This window comes from Lagopus leucura, unplaced genomic scaffold, assembly GCF_019238085.1.
Source record: "Lagopus leucura isolate 7727_CA_CO unplaced genomic scaffold, USGS_WTPT01 Super-Scaffold_100159, whole genome shotgun sequence".
NCBI classification, from domain to species: Eukaryota; Metazoa; Chordata; class Aves; order Galliformes; family Phasianidae; genus Lagopus; species Lagopus leucura.
In genome coordinates, this window is record NW_024962335.1 from 19,692,669 (window position 1) to 19,710,173 (window position 17,505).

General features: G+C 38.4%; 1 protein-coding gene across 3 annotated transcripts in view; it reads left to right on the plus strand.

Moving 5' to 3' along the window:
• PTN (pleiotrophin) overlaps window positions 1-17,065 on the plus strand; it is a 65,335-nt gene extending 48,270 nt beyond the window's left edge. For all 3 annotated transcript variants that reach the window (XM_042890374.1, XM_042890375.1, XM_042890376.1), the window contains exons 3-5: window positions 1,366-1,539; window positions 2,547-2,708; window positions 15,720-17,065. In XM_042890374.1, coding sequence (XP_042746308.1) covers window positions 1,366-1,539; window positions 2,547-2,708; window positions 15,720-15,772 — 389 coding nt within the window. In that variant the 3' untranslated portion in view covers window positions 15,773-17,065. The remainder of the gene's footprint in view (window positions 1-1,365; window positions 1,540-2,546; window positions 2,709-15,719) is intronic.
• The last annotated feature ends 440 nt before the right edge of the window (window positions 17,066-17,505 follow it).

The window sequence follows — 17,505 nt, forward strand, 5'->3', positions numbered from 1 at the left end:
CCATGAAAGCTGGCAGCTTGAGAGCACCAGAGACAAGAGACAAAGTCCTCACTTTATCACAGAATGGGTATTGCAAGACATCTTTCCTTAAAATCTGCTGAGAATAGGTTCATACTAGGCTAAGGGAGAATCACATAAGAACAATGGAAGAGTAGTTATCATGTTACTCATTTGGTGTGTTACATGCAATTGCAACACCAGTGCCATGAAAGTGAAAATCCTCCAGTAAAGGACTAGATGAACTCTGTGCTGAAAACAACCAGACATCCAGACCCCACTGCAGTAGGGAGAGGCCTGGAGTGGAAAATTGACATCTATGAAGCTCATTTTTGATGTTTTTTAAGAACTGCACGTTATAGTGTTTTTCTTAAGATCTTATATCTTTTAGGGTAGTATGATTAGGTCGCAGTTGAACTTGGTGATCTTTAAGATCTTTTCCAACCTGAGCAATTCTATGATTCTGTGATTATTTACATGCTGCTTACACAGGTTAATATGACTTGTTAGTCTATTAGAATTAGTATTTCCATTAAAAAAAAGGTTTTTCTAATCAGTGTGGCTGTAAGGAAATACTATAAAATATGGAAGAGCTAAAGCACAAATCATTCTATATAAGATTATTTAAAATTACATGTGATATTTGGGGTCTTAATTATTATTTTGGTCAACATTTGGATTTGTCCCTATTTTTGTCCCTACAGAACCTGCTTTTGTCCCTAAGAAACAAAACCTGATTAGGCTATCAGCATTTCAAGGTGTTCTGATCAAATTCTGAATGCTTACATTAGGAAGATCAAGAACCATAAAATCTTGTATTTACATATCCTTCTATATGTAGTGTAGTTTCTTATTTGCCTTTGAAGATTTGGTTATAATCTGGCATAAAATGTAATACGGTATACGCTAAGTGAAAAGTTTCTGCTTTTTCCAGGAGGTGCTCAAATCCCAAAACACAATGTCAGCACATAAATTTCTTATCTATATGGTGTGGTTTGCTCCAGATGAAAGTGAAAATATTTACATGCCATCAGCCACTGAAGGCAAAGGAATGCCCTTTGCTGAGTGTTTTGTTCAGCGGTCCCTGAGGGTGTGTAGATTCCCCACTCTGAAGATGAGAGTCTGATTTGGCTATTAGAAGTAGTGGAACTGACTTTGAATGATTGTGATTTGAAGTTAAAGCCTAAGAGGCTGAAATGTTTGCAGAAGTTTGAAGGGCATGCCAGATTTTTTGGTTGTGAAGCTGTTTTACGAACATCTTCCGTATTTACTCTCTCAGGCACTGTGACTATTTAGTGAAGAGACGTTTCTCTATCAGCTGTGAGTACTGACCACTTATCTTGTGTTTGCTTCCTTGTCTTCCACCAGAGAAAAAGGCTAAGAAGTCTGACTGTGGGGAATGGCAGTGGAGTGTCTGTGTGCCCACCAATGGAGACTGCGGCCTGGGGACACGCGAGGGCACTCGCACTGGAGCAGAATGCAAACAAACCACCAAGACTCAGAAGTGTAAAATTCCCTGCAACTGGAAGAAGCAATTTGGAGGTAAGCATCACACTTTCAAGGGACTGTTTTTTCCTTTTTACTTAAGTATGATGAAGAAAGACTATATTTTCTTCTTAGCTCTGCAAATAAGGTGCTATCTACCTCCAAGTCTGTTGCAACTAAATAATTTGAGGAATAGAAGGCAGATTCCTTAGAGTAAAGAAGCTCCTCCAGCAGAGAATCCAGATAATCTACGTGTTGTAAACTTAGTATTCCAGCAGCACAATTAAATCTCTTTTCCTGTGGTAAAGAGGTAAATTCCTCTTTTCCTGTAGAACCCTATTTAAAGCAGCAGTGTAAGAGTCATCTGTTCTCTCACAGCTGTGAGCCTCCACTATGGTTACTACTGGCTTTATGGGACCTTGTGATATAGGTGGCTACCAGTGTGTGTGCACTAAATGGAGGCCAGATTATTTTATCATTTTATAAAGTTTATATATGGCAACTGAGAAAGGTACCTCAGACCTGCCCCAGACAAGATGTCTGTCCAGAGCTCAGATCTTCGCAACTCTTGCAAAGTTAGCTTTTTTTTTGTTTTGTTTTTAATAAACGACTTGTATGGCTTTGACTTGAGTGTGACCTTTCCAAAGCAATCAGTGCAGCAGATTCAGACTTGACAAGACCATAGTTGCATAAACCTTCTTGAAACTATTCAGCCCTTACCTCTTAACCTTTGGCATCACACAAATGAAGGAACAATACAGAACTTGAACCGAGTTTTCATTTCTCTTTCTTTTTTTCTTTATTCTGTATCTTAATAGTTCAATATATTTTCATTTTATTTACATTCTGTATTGACAATGACACGATATTCATGCAAAAGCAAGAGGATTTTTTAAAGTCTCCTGGGATTCCTTTCTCCAGTTGCATGATCATTTGTCTAGGAGCACCTGCTGTGGGTGATGAAAGTGGTTATAATGCTACTCTTTTCTACTGGACTGATAACATTTTTGTTTTCACTCTCAATCCTTCTATTTAAAAAATTATCATTTATTTACTCATTGCAGCAGAGTGTAAATACCAGTTCCAGGCTTGGGGAGAATGTGACTTGAATACTGCCTTGAAAACTCGAACTGGGAACCTAAAGAGAGCTCTTCATAATGCTGACTGCCAGAAGACTGTCACAATCTCAAAGCCCTGTGGGAAGCTTACCAAACCCAAACCTCAAGGTAAATTCAATTTGCTGATAGTTGCACGCTAGTTCATTTCGGTTGATGGAATTGTGACGTCTCACATGCTTCAGTAGGAACAGGAGATTGTACTCTCATAGCCTTTCCTCAGACTGCATTCTCCTGTCTCCCAGCTGTCAGGCAGGCAATATTCCTGCATTATACAGTAAATGAAAACTAACAGACAAGAGGTGAACTGAAGATTAGGACCCCAGTTTTAACCCTAGACTACATGTGTTGCCACCAGTTTGTTGGTATGCAGCAGACCATCACAGTAAAGTGTTGCCTAACTCACTTGTTGACAAGAACATTCCAATAATAGCATGCAAGAACATGTCTTGTTGAGATAAACACACCTTTCATATTGACACTTGGTATTGAATAATGATGAATTGAAAAAGGGACTACTTTCCTCCTGGACATGTAGTGTTCAAGGGATATTTTACTCACTGCATGCTGAAAGGAGCGTATGTAGGTATTCTGCACCTTTTGGATTATATATTCTTTATTCGAAGACAGCAGGGATGAGATCACCTAATGTCTTAATTAACTGTAATTCCTAGTACAAAACAAGGCATATGCTCATTTTGTTTCCTAGTATCTCTTAGACAAGCTTATTTTATTTCTAGTTATTAAGGCCTTTTAATATATTCTTTCATTGGAATAATGTGTTACGTGTGTAGGATGATTTACAGTGGAAGCTAAAGCTGTGAGATATTGTTTAAGCAGCCAAACTAATGTGTTGTTTTTTTTTTTAATGTAAATGATACAAGCTATGTTACTCTGGCATTTGCTGCTGAAAACTAGATTAAAAACATTCCAGACTTTGAATATTTGGATAATTATAGAAATAAATGTGATTAGAGGTGACAGGTGGGACTTGGATGAGCAATTTTCCAATTGTGGTGGTGGTGCACCAGTGATCTGTGGAGTACTCTGCCTGTGTACCCTTGTACACCTTCAGTGAAGCTACCAGATAAGTGCTGAGTCTAAAACCTGTATGGATAATGCAAGTTGTGAAGCAGAAAGCATACAACTAGATTTCTGGAAACCAGCTGACTTAGTTGAGTTAGCAGCAATAAACATCTTCATTTGAACATGGAAGTGACTGAGAGGGAATAAAAGTGGGAATAAATGTAACAAGGGCTTGGAGCTGTGTAATTTTATTGCTTATTAGTTAGAAGGGAAGGATTTAGTTTTATTATTCTGTGGGTGTTTTTTTTTTTTTTTTTTTTTTTTTCAAATTTCCATGCATTTGGGAGTTTATTGGATGAAGTTTCTTCTTGTGCTGGCAGAAGGGCTCTGCTGCTCGAGCCACCCCCAGCCTTCTGCCTAGTCCTGTCTCTGTGGAGTCGGTGGGCTCTACTGATGGCTGCTGGAAGAGAGGGAAAAAATGCAGAGCATTGATGATGTTGGTACAGGGACATTTCATATTACAACTCTAAAGGCAGTGTCCTAGTAGAGCATGTGTCATTTCTGCATTGGAGTTCCTCTAATCCTGAAAGTTGGATCGTGACCATCTGCAGGAAGATAATTATGTGGTGCTAGTTAAACAGAAAATCTGACTTCGTTTGATTTGAAATAGGTACAAGCGTAGGTTTGTGATCATAATAAATTTGGGCAGAAATTCTGCTCTCCTGACTTGCATTAGAAATCTTACAGCATCTTCCTGTGTACCACCTGCTCATTCATCTGCTGTTGGCATTAGGAGGAGCAGCAAATGTGGAAGTCAAACACTTGCAGTCTGCCTGAGCCCAAGCTGAAGATAAGCAGTCCATATTGCAGATCAGTGTGTATGACTGCTTAGGAATTGCACTGGTCAGTGTGTTGACAGCAGTAGGAGGTACTAGGGGAAGAAATTAGGTCAAGCAGTTGAATACTGTATGCAATGTTGTGACCTACTGAACTTCATTACTGAGTTAAAAGCTGATTGATGAAATGAAGAATATTTCTGTTTGCTTCCTGAGGTGAGGGAAATTGCAGATTGGAGGTAAGTCCCTATCTGTATCTAGGTTAAGGAAAAAAATATGCAATCTATAAATATAATCTAAATCTATAAATATAAATCTATAAATATAATCTAAAAAGTGTGCAGTCTATAGTTAGAATAGAATGAATTTAATTCTTTGGAACCCTTAAGTAAGATCTAGGTTACTGCTTGAGCACTTGAAATGGGCTACAGATACATATTAGGCTCCCTTTTCTTCTGTAGCTTCACGTCAGCAACTCAGGACTACAAGTGAAGAAAGCATATAATACATTATTTGGAAGCAGCAATCTTTTTCCTGTGATGTAGCATTGTGTGAAGTCTGTATTCATATGCAGCTAAACCTGAAAATGCTGATCAGCCACCATCAGTTGCCACTGTGGTTGCCTGGAGTAGAAAGGCAGTGGTTCTCTAGTATCTGTGGGCACTGACAACAGAATTGTAGGTGAGGGTCCTGTTGATTAAAGGAATCTGCTCTACTGCTTAACTGTTACATTTTGGATCAGTGCAGGCTTCAAGAACTTCATCACTGAGAACATCTATGACAGCAATAGGCTGGGAGTACCAAAAATGCATATGAGATGACCAAGATTATTTCACTGAAAAGTAGCAGTATATTCAGAAAAAAAGATTTGTTTTAATAATTTTCCTGAGTAGCCCTCTTTCCCGTGGCCTGATTTTTTCCTTCCATTAGGTTGTATTTGTAACCTCTTCATTGCATTGCTTTTTCTTTTGATTTGGTATTATTATTAGGGTAAGTAAAAGCCTCCATTAATCTTCTCCAATCAATTGCAGCTTAATGTATCTTTTGTTATTTATTGTCACTTGCCTGCTGTTAAAACTAAAATTTTGATTTAAATATTTTGCTGTATTAGAATCTGTCCACAATAAGAATGTTTTCTAATGGACTTGCCCAAATTCCTTTTATTATTACTAAACAATTTCTGAGAGGAAGTGACTGGATTACACAGTGTTTCAAGCCTGTCCTCTACAGATTTGTATTGAAAAAGAAAACAGCATTATATCACTTCTTTTTATTCACAGTTTTACTTGTTATCTAAAATGGTTTTCTTCTGCTCACAACTTTCATGTGGAGCAGGTATTTTTATCTGAGACCTCCACAATACTCCCTGAATACTTTTTTTCTTAAATGAATTAATATGATTAGTTAAGAATCCAAGAATGAATGTAAGTCCATCTAGACTTGTCCAGTGCAGCACCATGTCTCAGATTTCACCTGGCACATTTTCATAGTGTAGCTGAAGTTCTTCCTCACTTTCACTGCTCTTTGAGAATAGCATAAATAAATTGATATCATCCATAAATGCTGCTCTGTTGTTGCTTTTCAGCTCATGAACGTAGCAAAGCTATGCTCATAGCATAATCCTGTTTTTCTCTTCTCTCACTGAACTACTTTAGAAGATGAGTACTGTTTTGGGGAGTTTGAATGATGTTTAACAGAAAAAAAATATACATACAGAAAAAATCAAAGGGTTGTTTGTCAGATTCACTGACAAAAACAAGTCTTGTTTTTGTTTTGTTTTGTTTTGTTTTTGAGGAACTTCCTTGGCCTGCAGCAAGACTTTTGCTAAATTAAGCCAAGACAACCTCATTAGCATTAGAAATCAATGAATTTCTGATAAACTGGTGATCTAAGAATTCTTATGGATTTATCATTAGCCAGCATTCATGGAAAAGCCTTAAAATCCTTTTGAATCTTTTGAAGTTTGGAAAATAACTTTACTTCCTGGATATTTTTTCCTTTAAATTTTTGTATGTTTTCCTTATTAGCAATTGCTCTGTCTTAGTGTTTTTCTTCTGAACAGCTGACTCTAAGAATGGATTGTATTCTTGGAGATCACTGCTTGCAAGACGAGAATTATTAGAGAACCTCTAATATTGGTTTCAAGAGAGAGAGAGACAGATGATGAATTAGGAATTTGAATTTTATCTGGATTCCTAATGGACTCTTTTTTTTTCATATTTTATGAGATGCTCTTGGATTGGATGACAATAGCTTGGTCTTGGGCTGCTGTACTGAAACAATGAAAACTGGTGTACATTCCTGAATATCAGTTTTGACAGAGAGATTGTCAGTGCTGTGACAGTGACATCCCAGACACCAGGGTTTGTTTACTTAGTACAGAAATGAAGTTATGAGAACTCCTGTCATAAAGGCTGGAAAGGATGAAACAATTTTTATCACGGGATCCTGGCAGAAGCAGACACCTCTTCTCTAATACGTACAACTGCATATTCTAATCAGTGTCTGAAGTGCCAGGGATGTCCAAGTTATCCTTAAACTGTCTTGATGGATGCAAAAGAATCAGGCACTTCTGTTGAGCAGCTGCTCTGATGGCCAACTTGCACTGAAGAGCAGAAATTGGTTCCGACAAATTCCATCTGACCTACTTCATGGCCACCCAAACATGATTGATGATTGTTCAGGTTCCAGCCAACCAGAGAGGAAAAGAATGGGATATTGTCAGGATTCAGGAAACATTTTGGTTGTACTTCTGAGAGAGAAGGAATTTATTTTTACTGAGCTAGGTTGCCTGGTAGGCTTTATTTGTTTTTTTCACTCAGGCTTTCTGTCATTCTTATTTTTCTTCTCTCTCTCCATAATTCTCTCACTTTGAACTATTTATACCTTTGATAAAGATAAAACGAAATACGATAAGCAGTTTACCTGGACACTTAGAAAAACAATTTTACTAGAGCTGGCAAACATTAATACTGTTTATGCTACTGTTGTCTTTAATTACTGGAGTTTCATCTAAAGATCATGTCATCCAGTACCCATGTTTTTAAAGACTGTTCAGAGGAAGGCAAGACTTGCAATAAATTATAATGGCTACAATGTCTTTTCTGTAATGAAGATCAGGTGTAGCATATTGCTCTAGCAATGCCTCAGCACATTTCCTGTCTTTGGCACTGTATGTTCTCCTACAGTGTTTTTACTAATTTCCCATTGTTTGAAGAGTTTTGTTTAAGAGTTAATAGCAAAATAAATAATCTGCACTACATAACTTCTTCTATCTAGGAAACTTTACAGGAAGAATTTCCAAGAAACGAACAGGTAACCCTACTATCATTCCAAAGAGCTGAGGAAGTAAGATGTAAACAATAATAATTATTGTAAGTCAGAAAGGCTAAATGATTTTTCAGGATCATACAATTACAGTAACAGGTGCACATGCTTAGGTAGGAACTGCTAACTCCTGGCTGCATGTTCTTACTAGCAGCAATTGCTCCCTTTTTTCCCAGTCTGTAACTATCTGAATGCGACAATTTTCTTTAGGGTGTCTGAACTACCATCTTTAACTAGGGTCTCATTTTGATGTTAGTTATCTCAGTGGATTTATGACAGTGTTTGACATTAACTTACCTTGCGTCTTCTTAGGGGAGCTCACTGTCAAAACATAGAGCCAGGTTTTTGTTAATGAGCAGATATATTCCTCTACCAACTTTGGTGCCAGAAGCAGAATGCAACATGTGGTTTCTGAGCACTACAGCTTTGATTCCTATCTGCAAAGAGGACATCTGTCTAACAGCATTGCCAGGGCAGATTATCTGCTCTTTGGCAGAATGACTTGGCTGGTGGTTGTTGCAAGGAGCTCACAGTTATGATTTCTGAATGAATTGCTCACTGGATATGCAGCTATTTGTTGCTCAGACAAACTAGGTGCAGCACTGAAAAAAAGGACTGACTGCTTGTGACCCACCTCATTTTACAGAGTAGGCAACTTGCTCCCTCAAGTTTGCCTTTGAGCAGCAGAAAAATGCCTTCTTATGAAGAGTAGCTGGAGGAAATGTAGGATGTAGAATAAAAGATTTGTTAGGACTGTGATTTTGTTTTATTTGAAATATGCTGATATCTCCTGTTTTGGCATCCTTCTCTTCATGTGTCTCCCTCTGAAGGTTGCAGAACTCCCTGTCTTTAATGTAACTCATTAGTCATGCAGGCATGCAGCTAGCGTAATAATTAGTATTACAGGAGGCAGAATAATAGGAGCTACTTAAACTAATTAAATGTAAAAATGAGGGATTTTCTCATATTAGGCAACAGCTGCTATAGTTAAACAAAAAGCAGAAAGGTAAATTGGAACGTTTCTCTCTTCTTATGAAGGCATGAGGCAGCCTCATTAAAGAGTGTTCCCTGGCACTGACCAGGAGCCTGCAGTGAAGTACAGTGATCTCAGCTCTGTGGGACAGACACTGGCAGTGGATGCCCAGCAGGAACAGCATGACCGACTGTTATTGTTGTTGCTATCATCCTGATTATTTGTATTGCATGAGTGCCCCGAGGCCCTGGTTGAAAAACGGTGCCACTGTACTGAGCACTGCATTGAGAGGAGCAGTTTTACCATGAATAATTCATGTCTCATGGAGCTGAGAAATGTGAAAATCCAGAGAAGAAATGGTGGTCTAGAGGGGTGAGACTGGGTACTAAATTCTTGGTTGTGTTTCCCTTAGTCTGAGGATGAGGCTTGTTATTTCAAGATGAAATAAAACTCACAGAGGACTCTGTGAGTCTCTGAGATACATTTCTGTGGCTTGGCCTCTTGTTGCTGTAACATGAGGAAATATGATTTTTCTCTTTAATTTAAATGGGAACGAGTAAGCCATATAAGAAAAACAGAATAGAATGATGGTTACAGTGTGGACCAGCCTCAAGCTGCTAGTAGCTGCCATTGCAGGCCTAAGTTAATGAAATTCTGATGTCTTCAAATGGAGGGTTTTTTCTGGTTCCATTTCCTTCCTTATGTTTCTTGAAAGCTTTCCCCTGTAGCTTCTCTCAAGACTGCTTTTGTACCTTTGGAAAATGAGACTTTTTGGACAAATAATTTGAGTGTTTCATCCAGTTGTACTGACATTGTGATTCACGCATCCCGGATTCCAGGGAGCAGTAAATGCATGTAGAGAGGAAGAAAGATATTTTTAAGAGAAGTAGTTTTCAATTTTTAGTTGTTCCACAGATTTAACAGGTGATTTTGAAAAAGACAGGGAAATTTCATGGGAAACCTGGACCTCCATGTTTCTTACTTTCTGGTTTGTATCCCAGATGCTTTTTTTCTGTGCTAACTAATAAGATGAAAAACTGGATATGATAAATGTTCTCATTTAACCCTCTCGTGCCTGCAGGAGTTTCTTTTAGTATTTAATACAGACCTTCTGGGGAGAAAGTTTAAATAGGCCTGTGTGCCAATTTTCTTACATGCTCATTGTTTCACTTTCCTGGCTTGGAGGAGCAGGCCAGCCTCCTTGGCATTAGTCACTGCCCTTGAGCCGTGGAAATGCCTGAAGCTGTGGGACTTACTGTGATAAAAGATATGCCATCAGCAAATGTTTACACTCATTACTGTTCCCAGCAGTGAAACAGAGAGAAAGCTCTGTTCCTTCCTTTTTATCCTCTCCTTTTCTAGTTCTTCACTTCCTTTCCTTTCAAGCTTTATTTTCCACATCACCTTCTCTATATCCTTTCTCCTATCTGGGCTTACTGCAAAAGTTTTGTAGGCGACTCTTCAGCGTGAAGAACTGGCCAAAGAAAAGTCTGTACCCCTTGCCCTGAGGTTAGACTAGGCTGGCGCAGATGCACAGAGCACAACTGAGAAATGTGCATGTCTGCTTTTCAAAAGCCAACTACATAAAATGAGGTTTCTATTCACAGTGCATATCAAATAATTTTCTGCAGAACAGCTGTTTCCTGGTCTCAGTTTGACGTATGAACTGCTGCAATCTAGCATTTTGCTTCTCTGAAGATATAGGGAAATGCCAAACTCCAAAGAGCTTATTACTACTTTTTGTTTTCAGCAGTCTCCAGTAGACACGTGAATGCAGAGTAAACTCTGAATGTATCAGTCTATTCCTGCACCTGTCTTGTGGGTATTAAGATGGATCTTGTGTACCACTGAGACAGACAGCTGAAGAGCCAGTCGATATGGAGTCTCTCTTGTGCTGATTGTAGAACATGACAAAGAACAGTAAGAATGTCCTTTCCCTAAATCAGCAAAGCAAACATACCAGACGATAACAAGAAGCAAACAGAAGAACAAAGTAACCCACTTCTGGAAACCATCTTCCAGTTGGACAGACCCCTTCAGCAGTCACCGAGTGCAAAACAGACATTGCTTGAAAAGTTTAGCAGTAGTGACCTTCTGAGTAATTTAATGGCTTTGATACATGTGATTCAGAATAAAAGAAAATGAGAAGAAAATTAGAAATCCATTTTCAACAAATGACTCTTTTGTCCATTTCTTTTTAAGATAAATTGTTTGTAACCAGTATAAATCTAGCTGTTCCCCTATAGATAACACATCATATAATATCTTCCTGGCATATGTCTGCGGCTCCATCTTTCAGTTTGAATTGGGTCCATGCTGTGTTCACCTGGGAACAAATTCAAGGCCACCCTGAATGTAAGTTGAGCAAAGTGAGAATCAGAACAAACCCTGCTTGGAAAAGAGTGACTTGGAGAAACAGAGCAACACTTATAGTCAAGAAAAGGCAGTGATTAAATGCAGAGCTTACGTGTAGGGGATATTATCAGTTGTAATACATTAACAAAGTAAAAATCACATCAAGGTCATTGATTCATTGTAGAGTTGCCTTCTGTAGTGTTTTAGTTAGTGGAGTATTGTTTTTACTTCTATCCGGTACAACTCTGTTTTGTTCAAAGAGCCTTGTAGTACTGTTTCTGTTCCTACAGAGCAGGGTGAAGCCCTGTACAGTGATCCCTGTGCAGTGATTTTTAAAAATATTTATTTATTTATTTATTTATTTATTTTTACCAAGGGGTAAAATCTTTGGTTTCCTCAAAGCTGAGAACTGCCCCGTACTCAATGACCACCACCACAGTAATCAAGTGCTCTGAGATACTTACCCCAGCAAGAGGGGGAGAGCTCTTTAGGAAACCTGTCTTCCTCTGTACTGAGTGCAACAGAGCGATAATTCCTGAGAAAACTGTGTCCAGAACAGCTGGTGCTGAAGTGCTTAGCTCTAACAGCTTTTGAAATTTTGAATGGGTTTTTACAACCTTTGGGGGCACTTCTTGATCTCACGTACAGGACGAGTTCAGCAATCCATGAGTGAATTTTTACCTTCTTCATAACAAAGGAAAATAAATACATGCAAGTCCTGACTTTCTGTGCTTAGCTCCCATTAAAATGCAATTACTTCCTTTTTGTACCTTATTCATTAGTAGTGGCTTCACATCGTACGTGGCTTCTGTTCAATATAATTACTTTCCTTTACTGCAGGCGCAGTAAGAATGAAGCTTCGGAATAAAGACAGTTATTTAAGGAGAATTGCTGCTGTTTCAAATTCCTAATCAGATTAATTTGTTTGCTCAGTAAAGTCCTCACCTTAAATTTGCTGCATTTTTCTTGGTCTTCATGCAGAATTGGGCCCGTGACAATTTAGCTTTTAATCCTATGAACAGTTCTTAAAGATAAGGCTGTTCAGGTTGTTGAATGATTACAAAATCAAGTGTGTGTGCATCAACACAGCTGGCTCTTGCAGGACTATTTGTACTATGCTATGTGGGTGTTTTTTGTCTCACTAGAAGTGCTCTGAGTTCTGGAGGGAGCTAGATGTCTGTGCAGTGCTTGATTGCTGCTCTCTGCAGGAACAAAATATTCTGAATTTACTCTTCGCATTTGCCCAGGTCCAGGATTCTAGCCTCCAGCTGCACAAGAGCTCTCTCACTGTGAGATAAGAGAGAAGGGGGAGGGACAGCAGAAAGCACATGCTATAAAACAGACACAAAAATTAAGGATGGTTTTACCATTCTCATTAATATTCTGGACTATGCATAGCTCACTCTCCTAGTCCTTTTGTTTTGCTGCAAGGATATATAGGGGTAGTAAAGCTAAGTATTTCCTTGATGTGAAGGAAGCCTGGATGAGTTATAGCTAACTGCTGTGTGCTAAGCCATGCCAGAGGTGGAAGGATAGTTTGGCTGGGGCACTATCACATAATGCACTCAGAGCTACAGGTGAACATCTATCTGTCTCCTTCCTTTCACTGCACAGATGATGATCCTGCTTTCTGTCTTTCTCCCTCCTCTCATAAAGACACCTCCAGTAATTGTCTGACTCAATACTAAACATATCAAACCACCTACTTTTGAAGCAGGTAATGCAGTGTATAGATTCAGATTAAAATTAGAATTCAGATTAAAAATTTAGTATGGTCTGGTATGAACCTGGTTTTCATCAATTTCTATCACCTCATTGTAGTGACTGCATTTTCTTGGTAGCACCTGTCTGCAGTACATACATTTTCTGTATCTAATACACAACCAATGCTCAGGGTCATAGCTCTGTCTTTACAGATTTTGCTTTAACTAGGTGGGTGAGGTGAAGGAGGCTGCTGTTGACCCCAGGGTTCTTGCAGATGGTAGTGTTTTGCCCAAGGTAGACTTTGTTCACTGTGTTCCTTTTCTTTCTACCTTCTGGCACAACCCCAAAGATCATTGAAATCAAGCTGCTTTGTGGTATCAGTGAGATGTAGAAAGCGGCATAGTGGCTTTTCTAGCATAAAGTCTATTTTCAGTGTGCATTGCTTGAGGAGTTACTGCAGATTCTGACAGTGGGCAGTGATCACATTAAAAAACCTGGAAGGAAATGCCTGAGATGGTCTTGCATCCAATCTGTGCTAAGGTGAAGTTAATTTTGGTAATTTTCTTATATGGAGTAGGAATCTGAATGGGATTATTGGTGGTGGTGTATCGTGGGGATCTTTCCCCCCCTTAACTGGTAGATGCCTATAGCAGGAGTATGGTGCTGTTGAGCTCTGAGGTAACTAGCACTGAACAGTGAACTGTTCAGGGCTTTCAAGCGTGTTGTCAGGGCTGGCACTGCTGGCACAGTGACCCTTTCAGTATAGAGTGGCTGGCTAACCTGGAAAGAGAAATGCTGGCAAAGTGATCAGGGTGACGTAGATCACAGTGTGGCTTGTGAGAGGACTTTAAAGCACATAAAAGTTGAGGTTGCATTATAAGGTGAATAAACATGAGGACAGTGAAAGAGCAAGTGACACAAATGATAGCAAAGATCTGAGCAGTGAGAAAACATGAACAAAACGCATCTTAAAGCAACTTTCTGCAGTTAGCCATGGACATACTGTAGTCTATAACCTGAATACAGTCAAAGCAGGTAGAGGGTAGCTGTGAGCAGACTTGTGCAAGACAGTATGAACAGCAATATTTTGATGGGTCATTATATGGATATTGATGTCTAGGGTAGAGTTTTAAAAAGAGCCTAAGGACTGCAAAATATTTGAGCTGTTTTCTTTTTTATGTTGCCACAACTCTGAGGTTACATGTGATTTCATGGAGTAAGTGTGCTTTGCATCAGTACAGGGAAACTGTCTGAAAGATTATGCTCTGGCAGTGTGAGTACTATCAATGTAAGAGGAATGACCTCCTAGGTGGGAACATTTTGTTATCCCAAAGCATCAAGCAAAAACACTTCCCTATGTAGGTAGATGAATTTGGAAGTTTGTGTGATTTGCAGATTGATTATTGCAAGGTGGACAGCGAAGTTTAGCTTCTCCCTTTCACTGAGAAATAGACACAGACATCAGGCTGGGACCTTAAACCAAGTGCAAGGCATAGTCTTTGAGACGGCGATCTGATTTGATCACGTAATGACTGCTGAATAAAACCTTCTCCTGGTAATAAGTGACATCATCCCAAGAGTGAGCTGCACATATTGTTCTCTTTGGTAGTGTACTCTTATTAGTCAGCCCACATTCGTACATCTCTTTTCGTGAATGTAGGTGAATGTAGGATATCAACAGAGCTTCTTTGGCTTTAATAAAATAAATTAGTTTTACCAGAGTTGATGGCTATTTGACTGTCTGTCAATGTGCTATGGTGCTAACATGAACTGGGTAAGGAGAAATTAACCATATTCACAAAGAAGACCTCCTTAAAGACCAAGAGCTCACTTTTTCATTCAGGGTGATGGATGTTAATTTACCTCTTCACCTGAGATGAACTTTTTTTTTTCTTTTTTCCTCTGAGAAGGAAGGAATAAAGGCAGAATTCAAAGGAAGGAAGTGTCTATCAGTGAAACCCATGTTAAAGCAAACATGAGTCTACAACCTACTGTTTTATTTCCAGACAACTACTTCACAGAAAACCATTTTCCATCTTTTTGTAGTCTCTGTTTTTCTTTATTTCACAGTGATATTCAGAGGATTTATTCATTCTCTCGGAGTTGTTAACTGCCCTGTTACAAGATTGTATGTGGGACAAAAGTATCTAATTCCCTTCACTTTTTATTCATTTTTTATGCCTCTTTGTCAATTTCTTCTCCGTGTAGAGCACAGCATTACCCTTTATTATGGTGGATGTTACTGTAGATACAACATATACACTTTTACTTATATCTTCACATTGTTCCCTTACCCACCCCACATTAGTCAGAGCAGCAAGCTCTCCTATTGATAGTAATCAGCTTGACAGATCATGCCAAACCTCTGTTGCCTCTCAAATGTGCACAGGTGTTTATTCCAAACAAATAGGGAAGGGCTGGCAATGGAGAAGCTGAAGAAACAAGTGAGCTCTTACCATGCTCTGGAGTTGCATTCATATTCAGAGGAAGCCAAAGATGAACAATGAAATAGAAAGGAAGCGAGGGAGGGGTATGTGTGTGGGTAGTGTGTGCAGAGCTTTATTCCAGCTCTCTGCTGAGCCATGACCTGGTTTCTCCAGGAGCCACTTGCTGTTTTCTTGTTTTTGGAACAAGTTCCTGACATGGTGCTCTGCATGCCAAGCAGAGTTGTGCTCAGATAGGAAGGGTCTGAACTAGACGTGCACCCCATTTCCATCCTCCCTTGCTTCTCAATTGTTCATTTTATATTCATTTCATTCAGTTTCCCCTTTCTCTGCTCAGGAAACAAAATCTGTTCTTATGTGTATAGAGAAATAAAAGGGAGCTTTCAGGGATATTGGATGAAGTTTATTACGGGGACTTTTAGATGCTGACTGTTTGTGGTTATTGTTGTCTTGACAGAATCCAAGAAGAAGAAAAAGGAAGGCAAGAAGCAAGAGAAGATGCTGGATTAATGGAGCCGACTTGGGCAATGTGAGAAAGGGACATCAGCAAACACGATCGGTTAACAGTTTCATTTATACCTAGGCATTCTATCCTAAAATTATTTATAGCTTAATGGTACCATAGAAGGAAACAAGCAAACAGACAAAAAATATCCTTTTTTATTACTTCAGTATTTTTTAATGTATAACGCTAACAACAATTTCTAGAGGCCTGTGATAAAGGACTCCAAACTCATTTAGAGAAAATTCTGTCTACTGCATATTGAACAGTGTAGAGGTTTTTAAAATACTTTCTTTTCTCAAGTCTTGCTGTAGGTCTCAGTGTTGAAACTACTCCATGCAAGCAGAATCTGAACCTGTGTAGAGCCCTGCCTAACCCAGTGATACCTTGTGTGGATGCAGGAGTCTGGTTGGGTGCAGTTATATTTAAAATTAGGACCGTATATCTGAAACAACTAACACTGTTTCTTAAGTTGTTTTCACATCAGTATAACTGTATGAAGTTATTTGTTTAAGGAGAGCATGGGGGCATTTTGTTGAGCATTTGCAGGCAAAGAATTTTTTTGTGTGTGATGAATGTTTATTCTTAACTGTCATAGTCTGGGTAAAAAACAGTAGTGTTTGTTTCTTGGTTCCTGGCAGTAAAAACTGTAAAATCTTTCAGTGGTTTGATATATCATGGTCCTAAATTTTTAGGATTTTGTAGAAAAGATACTTTCTACAAAAATATCTAGGTGGCAGGATAGCAAAACTCTTTTTCCTCTTTTACCATATTGACACAGGTGAATGATAATGTCATCTGTTTTACCTGCAAAAGGACAAACATGCTTTATTTCTTCCTTCCCTTTTAATTTTTTTTTTTTTTTCCAAAATGAAGAATATCTTTTACATAAAAATTTAATTGCAATTGTTGCTATTCTGCCTGACCCAACTCTCTTCTGTATTAGTGGGAATCTTCCTGTTGATTTTAACTCTAGCTGGTTGAAAATAGAAATTATGTCTACTGAGAAGTAACAGAACAAATCAGCTTAGAAACTGTCTAAGATGGCTCATATTTCTGACCAGAAAAGGGACATTTTATGAGAATTGAAACAAATAAGAATGCAATTAATTTTTAGTTTTATTCATCTATAAGTAAATCAGAATGAAAATATCAAGATGGTACCTTTTGCTTTTTTCCATTTTTAAATAAGTAAGAACACCTAGGAAAATCTTAGCCATAAAGATAGATTTTTTCTTTTAATTTTTTTTTTTTTTAATTAACTCAAAAAGGAAAAGAAAGAAAATATAAAACCTGTTGTTTTCGTGTTTGTTTGATTTTAAATATTTTTAATGATTATGAGTCCTGAGAAAAGTCACAAAGGAGAAAAAAGATCTCACCAATGAGTTGGGGTATTGTCAGGTAAAAGATTGTTTTACAATCCAAAACACATTCAGACTAGATATATTAGAAGAAACCTATGGGATTTCAATGCTCAAATTCTTTTAAAAATCACCATTTGAAAATTGTAAACCTTACATTTCAAGAGCAAGAAGTAAGCTTCACCATTGGTGTAGGCCCCAGGCTTTGCCTGCTGGTCAACAGCAAGTCTCCTGTAGTTTCCCTTTTGCTCAAGCAGATATTCATTGATTTCAGTGAAACTGCATCAGGGTGCAATCATCTGGGTAAATCACAGTGCTCTTTTGGAATTAGCTTATAGAAATGCAGAGTCTTTTACTGGTTTATCTTCTCACTTCCCTTT